The sequence below is a fragment of the Chiloscyllium plagiosum genome, unplaced genomic scaffold, assembly GCF_037043375.1.
Source record: "Chiloscyllium plagiosum isolate Xiang-an unplaced genomic scaffold, Cpla_swu_hap1 HiC_scaffold_20, whole genome shotgun sequence".
NCBI lineage: Eukaryota > Metazoa > Chordata > Chondrichthyes > Orectolobiformes > Hemiscylliidae > Chiloscyllium > Chiloscyllium plagiosum.
The window spans coordinates 41,896,227-41,909,181 of record NW_028270158.1 but is presented as its reverse complement, the minus strand read 5'-3'; the positions used below and the strand labels follow the sequence as shown (position 1 = coordinate 41,909,181).

The window sequence follows — 12,955 nt, the reverse complement described above, 5'->3', positions numbered from 1 at the left end:
TCTTCCTCTTTACAAGACATTCAACCTCCCTCGTCAACCAAGGTTCCCTCACATGACCATCTCTTTCCTGCCTGACAGGTACATACATATCAAGGACACGTCATATCTGTTCCTTGAAAAAGTTCCACATTTCAATGACATCCTTCCTTGACAGCCTATGCTCCCAACTTATGCTCCTCAGATCTTGTCTTTTATGTATTTGTCCTTTATGTATTTGTAAAAACACTTTGGATTCTCCTTAATTCTATTTACCAATGCTATCTCATGTCCCCTTTTTGTCCTCCTGATTTCCCTCTTAAGTATGCACCTACTTCCTTTATACTCTAAGGATTCACTTGATCTATCCTGTCTATACCTGACATATGCTTCCTTCTTTTTCTTAACGAAACCCCCAATTTCTTTAGTCATCCAGCATTCCCTATAACTACCAGCCTTTCCTTTCACCCTAACAGGAATATACTTTCTCTGGATTCTTGTTATCTCATTTCTGAAGGCATCCCATTTTCCTACCGTCCCTTTACCTGCGAACATCTGTCCCCAATCAGCTTTCAAACGTTCTTGCCTAATACCGTCAAAATTGGCCTTTCTCCAATTTAGAACTTCAACTTTTCGATCTGGTCTATCCTTATCCATCACGATTTTAAATCTAATAGAATTATGGTCACTGGCCCCAAAGTGCTCCCCCACTGACACCTCAGTCACCTGTGCTGCCTTATTTCCCAAGAGTAGGTCAAGTTTTGCACCTTCTCTAGTAGGTACATCCACATACTGAATCAGAAAATTGTCTTGTACACACTTCAGAAATTCCTCTCCATCTAAACCTTTAACACTATGGCAGTCCCAGTCAATGTTTGGAAAGTTAAAATCCCCTACCATAACCACCCTATTATTCTTATAGATAGCCGAGATCTCCTTACAAGTTTGTTTCTTAATTTCCCCCTGACTATTAGAGGGTCTATAATACAATCCCAATAAGGTGATCATCCCTTTCTTATTTCTCAGTTGAACCCAAATAACTTCCCTGGATGTATTTCCGGGAATATACTCCCTCAGCACAGCTGTAATGCTATCCCTTATCAAAAATGCCACTCCCCCTCCTCTCTTGCCTCCCTTTCTATCCTTCCTGTAGCATTTGTATCCTGGAACATTAAGCTGCCAGTCCTGCCCATCCCTGAGCCATGTTTCTGTAATTGCTATGATATCCCAGTCCCATGTTCCTAACCATGCCCTGAGTTCATCTGCCTTCCCTGTTAGGCCCCTTGCATTGAAATAAATGCAGTTTAATTTATTAGTTCTACCTTGTCCCTGACTATCCTGACTGTTTGACTCGCTTCTTTTCTCAACTGTACCAGTCTCAGATTGATCTCTTTCCTCACTATCTCCCTGGGTCCCACCCTACCCCCCACCTTACTAGTTTAAATCCTCCCGAGCAGCCCTAGCAAATCTCCCTGCCAGTATATTAGTCCCCTTCCAATTTAGGTGCAAACTGTCCTTCTTGTACAGGTCACTTCTACCCCAAAAGAGATTCCAATGATCCAAATGTGAATCCTTCTCCCATACACCAGCTCCTCAACCATGCATTCATCTGCTCTATCCTCCTATTCCTGCCCTCACTAGCTCGTAGCACCGGGAGTAATCCAGATATTATTATTCTCGAGGACCTCCTTTTTAAATTTCTGCCTAACTCCCTGTAATCTCCCTTCAGAATCTCAACCTTTTCCATCCTATATCATTGGTTCCAATGTGGACAATGATCTCTTGCTGGCCCCTCTCCCCCGTGAGAATATTCTGCACCATCTCTGAGACATCCTTGATCCTGGCACGAGGGAGGCAACACCATTCTGATTTTTCGCTGCTGGCCACAGAAACGTCTGTCTGTACCTCAGACTAGAGAATCCCCTAACACAATTGATCTCTTGGAACCCAATATACCCCTTGTTGCATTAGAGCCAGTCTCAGTACCAGAAACTTGGCTGCTCATGCTACGTTCCCCTGAGAATCCATCACTCCCTACATTTTCCAAAACAGCATACCTGTTTGAAATGGGTATATCCACAAAAGACTCCTGCACTAGCTGCCTACCTCTCTTACCTTTCCTGGAGTTAACCCATCTATGTGACTGTATCTGAGACTTTCCCCCCTTCCTATAACTGCCATCCATCACACACTGTTGCTGTTGCAAATTCCTCATTGCTTCTAACTGTCTCTCCAACCGATCCATTCAATCTGATAAGATTCGCAGCCTACAGCATTTATGATAGATACAATCCACAGGAACCGTTAAATTCTCTTTAAACTCCCACATCTGACAAGAAGTACATATCACTTTATTAAAGGGCATTTTTGCTCCTTCACAATCTACAGACCCAGAAAATAACACTGTCTTATTCCTCTACAAACACTACCCCAGGTTAAATTAAAAGTTATGGCTTATATTTTAAGTTTAATCAAGAGACATGTCTCCAAAAAACATATAATCAAGAAAGAACCCACTCTACTCCCTACTGCAGATTCTCTGTGGGCCACACTTACAAACAATTAACTTATCTGACTCTGTGCTGTGAACTTCGCCCAACAGTTCCTCCAAGATCAGTTGTGAATTTCAGTGTTTGATAATTTTTCCACATGCACTCCGATGGTGTTGTGTGAAAGTTCTTATCCAAATCCTGTGCTGAAAGTATTGCCAGCTTTTACTACCGCAGTTGCTTTGTATTATTGCCTGTTGTTCTCTTGAAGGCTGTGCCTCTTTCTGAGGTACAGTATCCAGAAAATATTTTAATTTTTAGCCTCTGCTCATCATAAATAGCTTTGGAACACTGTCTGACTGTGAAAGATTTCACAGAAAGGACTGATTCTATCTTCATTTAATTACATACTTTCACCAAGGATCACAAGATAGCAATCATTTGTGTGAACTTTGACTAATCCAGGAGCACTGTAGCTCCCAAAGTGAACCTTGGCAGAGACCAGCCAGTCCAGGAACTAACCCAGGGCTGATGTTCAGAGTCACAGTATAAGGTATATATACTGGTCAAAAAAATATTGAATCATCAACACTGGGAGAGTTCCAGGTTTAAGTCCTCCTTTGGGGTATCCAGCACCTACTCTGGAATGGTTTCCATATATGGACTGGCTCCAATTGGGCTGCTACAGTAGTAAATACCAGCCAAACTGCTTCTCAAAATATTGACTTAACCATCCTGCCTTTTCAGGAGTCATTAACCAAATGTTGCGTTAAGTTTAGAGATCATACATTGTGAAGTAATGTTGAGGAGTCAAACACTTACCAGTGTGTCCTTGCATGCAGACCTTCCCCAGAAGTTGAGACACGAAGAAGAGAGAACTGTCCATTCCACCTGTAACAGAGTGGAGGATAGTTAGGGCATAACTCCAATTATTTACTCCTTTACTATATACAACTCAAAGCAAACTAAAGCCAATCTATTTGATGCTGTGTCTGAACTATTGCCACATCCAGTGTCCATCAGTACATTATGTAACACCACACTCTAAAGATTTCTTCAAACCACACGTTTGGGAGGCAGAATTTATTGCTGCGAGCTGATTGTAAGTAGTGCATGTTAAAACTCTCTGCAGCCCTGTCACATTTGAAAAACCTGTGGGTAACTCTCGGATCAGAGTCAGATGTTTGTGGGTTCAAGACCCCTTCTAGAGATGAGTACTAAATCACCATGCTGTAGCATGGGGTCAGGGTTGAGACAGCACCACACTGTCGGAGGGGGCAGGTGCTGAAAAAGGACTGCACTGTCAGAGGGGATAAGTGCTGAGAGAGACAGCGTGTCACCACCAGAGGAATTATACTGACAGGGTGCTGCATTGTATGAAGGACAGAAAGTGTTGCTCTTGCAGAGATGTGTATCCAATAAGAGGTATTATTTTTGGGATGACACATTAAATGGAGACCCTTTCTACCTTCTCATGTAAAACAGAAGATCCCAAGAATGTGAGAATTTTCTCGTAACCTGGGATGATACACCCTGTCAATTAACATCACCAGTGTTAGACTAATGGCATTTAGTAATTCAGAGATTAGAAGTAAAGCAATAACCACAACAACATTAGACTTATCTAGTCAGGGTGATGCCTAATTTTGAGGGGAACTTGCAGATGGTGGTGTTCCAATGTGTTTGGTGTTCTTATCCATCAACTTGGCAGAGAATTTGGAGGGTGCTGCTGAAGGAGCTGTGTGCTGTTGGGCATTTTGTACATCATCCACATTATGAAGTAAACATTTAAGGAGGTGGATGGCCTTTAAAGAGGCCTCTTATGGTTGCTAAAGATGATTTACTTTCCATAACATCACACCTTAGTTTTCTTACCTTTCAATTGCTCATAAATTCTTTCCAACACCAGTACCATCTCTTGTCCTAACAGCGGGTAATAGTTCTCAGGGTAGAATATTGCTCTGTTGTCCTTTTCCAATTTGTTTGCCATGTGATCTGGCAATGCAGAAACTTTATTCAACAGTGTCTCTTGCAGACTGGACATGTGAGGTGAGGTGTATTCGAGACAAATCTCCTCAATCAGCTGGGCCATCCGATCCTCCTGCAGGAACTGTTCCAGAATTGCCACACATCGCTCCTGTCGTAAGCTTGGTCTGTGACATGAGACCACACCACAACAGGTTCAAAACATCTATGTGACCCAGCCCCCATCCCATACACAAAACCAACTCAACAGAGAGCATCCTGGCACCAGCTCCCACATAGCAAACATTTCAGGAGTGGAAGCATATTTACAGATAGGACTGTGCCCGCATGGGCAGAGAGCATCAATATTTACAAGGGTTCCAGGAATTAGTTCATACTTACTGGACATCCTTAACAGTATATTAGTATTTAGGAGAAGGTGGGGGCATAGTGTTACCGTCATTGGACTAGTAATCCAGAAAGTAAACAAGCTAATGTGCTGGGGACAAGTGTTCAAAACACACCCTGATGATAGTGAGCATGTAAACACTGTTGATTGTCATTACAAGAAAACTCATCTGGATCACCAACGTCGGTCCGGGAAGGCTATTTGCTGTCTTTATCCGGTGTGACTTACAATTCACAGATTCCCATATGGTTGATGATACCCTTCAGCACATCTCATCCACTTCCCGCACCTCCGCCCTTGAACCTCACCCCTCCAACTGCAACAAGGACTGAACCCCCTCCCGCCCCCCCAATCCTGACCTTACACCCCACCTACATAGCATTTCGTCTGCCATTTCCATCACCTACAAACAGACCCCACCACCAGAGATATATTTCCCTCCCACCCCTATCTGCGTTCCATAAAGACCATTCCCTCCGTGATTCCCTTGTTAGGTCCATGCCCCCCACCAACCCACCTCCCCTCTTAGCACCTTCCCCTGCAACCACAAGAATTGCAAAACCTGTGCCCACACCTCCCCCTTACCTCCGGCAAAGGCCCTAAAGGAGCCTTCCACATCTGTCAGAGATTTACCTGCACTTACAAACATATCATCTATTGTATCCAATGCTTTTGAGGTGGTTTCCTCTACAATGGGGAGACAGGACGCCTACTTGCAGAATGCTTCAGGGAACATCTCTGGGACACATGCACCAAACATCCCCGTAGCCCTGCGACCCGACCCGACCCGACCCCACCCCACCCCCAACTCTGCCCAGGCCATGCAGGTCATGGGCCTCCTCCACCACTAAACCTTTACCACCTGACACCTGGAGGAAGAACGCCTCATCTTCCACCTTGGGACCTTCCAACCATATGGGATCTATGTGGATTTCACCAGTTTTCTCATTTCTCCTCCCCCCACCTTATCCCACTTCCAACCTTCCAACTCGTCACTGCCCTCTTCCTTCCCAGCTATCTGCTCCAACCTCTTCTTCAACCTAGCACCTTCACCCCCAACTTTGTCTACCTATCGCATTCCCAGCTACCTTCCCCCAGCCCCACCCCCAGCCCCACCCCCTCCCATTTATCTCTCAACCCCCTTGGGCCACCCCCTCATTCCTAATGAAGAGCTTACGCTCAAAATATCAATTCTCCTGCTCCTCAGATGCTGCCTGACCACTTGTGCTTTTCCAGCACAACACCCCTTAACTCACAGTGAGGGTGACTCTTAATTGCCCTCATTGCAATTAGGGTTGAGCAATAAAATGCAGACCTAGCCAGTGACAACCACATTCCATGAACAAATTTTTAAAAAGTCCTGAAAAATGTTTTTTTTTAGATTACATTACAGTGTGGAAACAGGCCCTTCGGTCCAACAAGTCCACAGCGACCCGCTGAAGCGCAACCCACCCATACCCCTACATTTACCCCTTACCTAACACTACGGGCAATTTAGCATGGCCAATTCACCTAAGCTGCACATCTTTGGACTGTGGGAGGAAACCAGAGCACCCGGAGGAAACCCACGCAGATACGGGGAGAATGTGCAAACTCCACACAGTCAGTCGCCTGAGGTGGGAATTGAACCCAGGTCTCTGGCGCTGTGAGGCAGCAGTGCTAATTGTTGTTCATTTGGGGAGACTGAAACTTTAAGTGTGGTCTTGTTTTACAATAGTATTTTACACCGCCACCACTGCCAGTGAAAATACTGCACAGAATGCATCACTGAAGATAATGTGTCCACCATGATGTGAAATTACCTTGTTGCCGTGATAGTGTCCAGCAGCACCAAGAATGCTTCATGGGGTGGGCCATTCAGAAAGAAGTCATCCAATAATTCTTTTTCCTGGTTAACAGGCAGCAACTGCAGCCAATCAACACTCAGATTATTAGTTAGGACTTGCAGGAAGTGAGAGTAGTGTGTTTTTAAAAATTCTTTCTTCTGTGGTGAGGGATTGGCAGTTTCAGGTCCCCTTAGGTTCTGCTTCACAGACTGTAAGGTGCGTATGATTTCTGCTCCGTCCCTGGAGGAAGATAGGGTACTGATTGCTTGTTTGATGAGGCAATGTACTTCAAGAATTTCGGGCTCCATGGCTGTGAAGATCCTGAGAAAATCAGGTACAAAATAAAAACAAGTTGCAAGTTTAGGTAAAACCTTGAACTCCTGAAATATCATCCTAATTTCCTGAACTCCAGAAATTCTGTCTGATAAACAACAACATTCAAAGTCACTACAAAGAGACAAGCCCTTGAATAGGACTGTCATTGTTACTCGGCATAATAACTAAGAAAAGCTGGCAAAAAAAACACAAAACGAAAGCAGGTGTCGTGTTTGTTTTTCGCTTCAGGTCACAATTTGGTGGTGGTAAAACAACAAGTTTTGCCATGGTCTATAATTCCTTGTATAACGCTAAGAAGAATGAACCTAAACACAGGACGACAAGGCATGGTCTACTGGAAACATACAGAGCTGGATCAGGGTCAGAGCAGGTTCCAGGCTGTGTCTGTGACTCTCACCCTCCTGGATCAGACGTGAATCTGCAGCAAAGGCTCGAGAAAACAAACCGTTTAATTATAAATCCACGCTGTATAACAACATTAAAAACTCCAATTAGAAATTACCTCAAAACCTCTCAACTACGTCACGCCTTCTGTTCTCCCAGTTGAAACATATTTACCTAAAACCTCCAAAGATTCATCATATTCAATCTCAGCACATCCGGACCGTATATTTACCCACAACCGCCGATCTGTATCTCGCGCCCATACCTGAGGCTAGAACTGAAGGCATGATTTTGTTTATTTCATTTATTTCGGGGGAGACGTTCAAATTTGTGTCGAATCTGCTAGCTGGAACTAGACATCTCCGAATCATCTTACTTCTCGGTTGGCATCTATGACTGGGGAATAGCACGTGGGTATGGGACGCCATCTCTGTGCAGGAGACCCATAAGTGCAAACCCGGTGCCATCTTTGTACAGGAGACCGGGATCGCTGCCAGGCGCCACCTTGTGGAGCTCCTCAGTTGGACAAGGTCAAATAAAACATACGACACCCGTTTATAGTCCAACATGTTCATTCGAAAACACAAGCTTTTCGGAGCCTCGATCCTTCTTCGGGTGCCAACTTGGTATAGGGAAATTAATTGTGGTACTTCCTATAAAAGAAAAATACAGTGGATAAGAAAATAAAGAAAAATGCTCAATATGTTAGGAAAGTTTGATGAATCGCGGAGATCACAGAATTGTTACAGCGTACACGGAAACGAGGGAGAACTAGCCATATGGATACATAATTGGCTCAAAGGTGGAAGACTATAGGTGATGGAGGGTTGTTTTTCAGACTGGAGGCCTGTGACCAGTGATCTGCCACAAAGATCAGTGTTGGGTCCACTGCTTGTCATAATTTACACAAATAACCTTGGATGTGAACATAATTTGGACTGGGGTGTACAAAGTTACAAATTACTCAACACCAGGTTATAGTCCAACAGGTTTGTTGGAAGCACGAGCTTTCAGAGCGCTGCTTCTTCAAGCACCGTCTATGAGAAGGGTGTTGTGAAATTTGAAACGGTTCAGAAAAGATTTATAGAAGTTGCCAGGGTTGAGGTATAGGGAGAGGCTGAATAGGCTGGGGCTGTTTTCCCTGGGGCATCAGAGGCTAGTGGTGACCTTATAGGAGATTTATAAAATCATGAGGGGCATGGATAGGGTAACTAGACAAGGTTTTTATCTTGGGATGGGGGAGTCCAGAACTAGAGGGCATAGGTTTAGGGTGAGAAGAGAAACATTTAAAAGGGACCTAAGGGGCAACTCTTTCATGCAGAGGGTCGTGTGTGTATGGAATAAGTTGCCAGAGGAAGCAGTGGAGAATATGGTACAGTTACAACATTTAAAAGGCATCTGGATGGGTATATGAATAGGAAGGGTTTGGAGGAATATGGGCCACGTGCTGGTAAATGGTACTGGCTTAATTTAGGATATCTGGCCGGCATGGACGAATTGGACCGAAGGCTCTTTTTCTGTGCTATACATCTCTATGATTTTCTAAGACAAACCCAAAAGGTTCGAGAAAGTGTGCTGGCCGCTGTCTAGTGGATGGTTATAGATTGATAAGCTTGGATAGTGACAATGTGAGGAAACTGGCTGAAACTGGGCATACAACACTTAAACAAAACATCGGAAATACCAGTATTGTCAAAGTTGCTTAGCACTTATTTTTGAATTTTTAGATGTGTTGTGCGAGTCCCTGGCTAGGCCAGTATTTATTACCCATACCAAATTGCCCTTGAGAAGGTGGTTAGTGACTTGCCTTCTTGAAGCACTGCAACCCTTCAGTGTAAGAACACCAAGTGCTTATAAGGATGGATTTCCAGAATTATGACTGAGTGACAATGAAGGAACAGTATCATTGTTCTAAATTAGGATGGGTGCATGGCTGGATGGGAGGTGGGGGGTGCTGGTGGTAGGTGGATAGGAAGGAAAAGAAAGGGGACTTGAAGATTTAATGAGTGATTCCTTTTTTTGAATGATTATTTTAGTGAGGCACAAGTAATAAATGTCAGAGGCACTTTTTAAATATTATTTGGTTAATGACATGAGAGCAATTCAATTTATTTTCAACAATTTCAATGAAAAGTGTATAAAAGTAACCACCAACAATAACAGCCCTACAACCTACTCTCCCATTCCAAACTTTCTTGTGAATCCCTTTTTCTATTATTGGTGGTTTGACGCCTAAAGCCTTTACATTCTGGAATTTCCTCCTTAAACCTCTCCACCTCCCTATTGTCTTTTAAAAGCCATCACTTTGATGAAGCTCTTGCTCAGCTTTAAAACAAATTTCTTTGCACCAATATCCTCTTATCCTTATGCTTCTGTGAAACCCAAAATATTTCCTATGCATGTGCTACATAAATTCAAGATAGGAAATTTCGAATCGGGTAACTCTTCCAAATGAGGGGCAACATTATTTACATTAATTTAATGCATTTACTTATCTAAATATACTTATCCTTCCCAATTAACAGATTTTTAAGCTGAAAAATAATCAAATCATAACTTCTCCAAAGTAATCTCAAGTCTCTCTGCCTCTGCAACCAACTCAAGTGGTATTGCTTTCATGCTTAGCACCAACACCATTTCTAGATTTTTTTGTTCAGAAAATCAACTACACATCTTATGACAGATTTTTTACCACCACCAAGCCATCCATATTACAAATTAAAAGAACAATTAACTAGCATTACACACCAGGAGCACTGCAACATTAACAAATAGGGGAGGGAACTAAACTGAAGTGGAGTTGGAAGGGGAAATAATACATTCTGACTCCTGCAGTGCTCACCTCACTTCCAAATACATAACAATTCTAATCCTCTTGACTCCAATCAGTCTCTTTTTTTTTCTATGATTAATGCAGGTTGTAAATATTTGGTGCCCTTACTCTGTTCCTCGTTACATTCCTATAGTTACAGCTGTTTATCTCTGATTTTGTTTTCTGATCATTAACCAATTTTCTATCCAGGGTAATGTATTCATTCCAACTCCATTAATCCTTAGTGTGCAAATTAATCTTTTGTGGTGTGCCTTACTGAATGCATTTTTGAAATCCAAGTAAACATAGAAACATAGAAGATAGGAGTTGGGGGAGGCCATTCAGCCCTTCGAGCCTGCTCTGCCATGAATCATGATCATAGCTGATCATCCAACTCAATAGCCAAATCCTGCTTTCTTCCCATAACCTTTGATCCCATTCGTCCCAAGTGCTATATCTAGCCACCTCTTGAATACATTCAATGTTTTGGCATCAACTACTTCTTGTTGTGGTAATGAATTCCACAGGCTCACCACTCTTTGGGTGAAGAAATGTCTCCTCATTGCCATCCTAAATAGTCTACCCTGAATCCTCAAAATGTGACCCCTGGTTCTGGACACACCCACTAGCACGAACACCCTCCCTGCATCTACCCTGTCTAGTCCTGTTAGAATTTTATAAGTGTAAATGATATCCCCCCCAGCCCCTATTCATCTGAACTCCAACAAAAACAACCCTAACCTAGACAATCTCTCCTCATACATCAGTCTGCCACCCCCAAAATCAGTCTAGTAAAAGGCTGCACTCCCTCGAGAGTAAGAGCATCCTTCCTCAGAAAAGAAGACCACAACTGCACACAGTATTCTAGGTGTGGCCTCACCAAGGGCCTGTGTAACTGCATCAACACATCCCTGTTCCTTCACTCAAAATGTCTTGCAATGAAGGCCAACATACCATTTGCCTTCTTTATTGCCTGCTGCACCTACATGCTTACCTTCAGCGACTGGTTGACAAGGACATCCAGATTCCACTACACACTCCCCTCTTCCAATTCAGGTACTAACCTGCCTCCTTCTTTCTGCTTCCAAAGTGAATAACCTCACTTCGTCTTTGAATAACTGGCTTCATCCAGAGGCTCACTGAAGATGTTACCTGGTGTGGTGACGAAACATCTGAAAATGAACCTTCCAGCTCAGTGAGCAAACCTACATCCTGAATAACCTCACTATTAGGAGAAAGTGAGGACTGCAGATGCTGGAGATCAGAGCTGAAAATGTGTTGCTGGAAAAGCGCAGCAGGTCAGGCAGCATCCAAGGAACAGGAGAATCGACGTTTTGGGCATAAGCCCTTCTTCAGGAATGAAGAAAGTCATTCCTGAAGAAGGGCTTATGCCTGAAACGTCGATTTTCCTGTTCCTTGGATGCTGCCTAACCTCACTATTATCCAATGCATTTGCCATTGATTTGCCCTCTCACCCAACCTGTCCAAGATCATGCCTGAAGGACCTCTGCATCCTTGTCACTGTTCACCCTCCCACCTAACTTGGGGGTATCATCTGCCAACTTTGAAATGGTATATTTTGTTCCCTCATCCAAATCATTAATATCTATTGTGAATAGCTGGGGTCTCAGCACTGATCCCTGCAGCACCCCTCTAGTTACTGCCTGTACATACATCGATAGCTTCTCTTTATTACCCTACTAGTTACATCTTCCAAAACACCAATAAACTTGTCAAATGTGATTTTCCCTTTTATAAAGCCCTGTTGACTCCAACTGCTCATGCTGTTGCTTTTGACAAATGCATTGTTAAGATATCCTCAATAATTAATTCACCATTTTTGTGACAACTGTTGTTAGGCTAACTAGCCTGTGAAATCGACATTTCGGGCAGGAGTCCTTCGGCGGGAAATTTCCTGATGAAGGGCTCCTGCCCGAAACGTCAATTTTCCTGCTCCTCAGATGCTGCCTGATATGCTGTGCATTTCCAGCACCACTCTAATCTTGACTGTAATCTCCAGCATCTGCAGTCCTCACTTTCGCCTAACTCGCACGTAGGTCTTGTTTTCCTTCTTCATCTTTTTTTGAATAGCAGTGTTACATTTACTAATTTGCAAACCACTGAGACTGTATGGAACCTACAGGATTGAAAAAAGCAAAACTAGGGCATCTGTTGTCTCTGCAGCTACCTCAGAATCCTACAAATGTAGGCCTTCTGGTTCTGGGGATTCGTCAAGTTTTAGTCCCTTAAATTTCTCTATTAATTTCTGCTGCAAACATGAATTATTCAAAATGTCTCACTCTTATTAATTCCTTGGTTAATCTCTATCTTTGAGATACAATTTGAGTCTACTGCTGGAAGTCAGACGAAATACTTGTTCAATCTGTTTTTCCTCATTGAGGATGAATCTGCCTCATTGAGACTGTTACAAACTATACCTTTTCTCATTACAGTCATTTTGTCTTTAATGCAATGTTGCGTTTTTGTGCAACGCTGCACTCTAGAAAAATTGCGCTTTAGAAAGAGTTGGCGATATAATCGTGTTACAGCCAAATCATGCTGTAAAAGTTTGCGCTTTAGGAACAACATTCACAATTCTTCAATCATGTTGCAGCAAATTCAGGTTGACAAAATGCACGTTATAGCAGAACATCTTGTACTTTTTGGATCATTCTTTGCTGGTTTCCAAAACTCCCCCAATTCAGAGGCTTACTTGCATTTTTTCATGACAATATAAGCCTCTTCTTTAATACTATCC

At 43.0% G+C, this 12,955-nt stretch overlaps 1 protein-coding gene across 4 annotated transcripts in view; it reads right to left on the bottom strand.

Moving 5' to 3' along the window:
* telo2 (TEL2, telomere maintenance 2, homolog (S. cerevisiae)) overlaps positions 1–7,734 on the bottom strand; it is a 36,975-nt gene extending 29,241 nt beyond the window's left edge. The window contains exons 1-4 of one of the 4 annotated variants that reach the window (XM_043711496.2): positions 7,651–7,734; positions 6,642–6,986; positions 4,341–4,618; positions 3,288–3,356 (exon numbers count right to left, since the gene is read on the bottom strand). In XM_043711496.2, the coding sequence (XP_043567431.2) occupies positions 3,288–3,356; positions 4,341–4,618; positions 6,642–6,973 (679 nt within the window). In that variant the 5' untranslated portion in view covers positions 6,974–6,986; positions 7,651–7,734. Of the gene's footprint in view, positions 1–3,287; positions 3,357–4,340; positions 4,619–6,641; positions 7,327–7,503; positions 7,596–7,650 lie in introns of those variants that run through there. The other 3 variants (XM_043711494.2, XM_087997868.1, XM_087997867.1) reach the window with 3 other exon arrangements.
* Between the last annotated feature and the right edge of the window lie 5,221 nt (positions 7,735–12,955).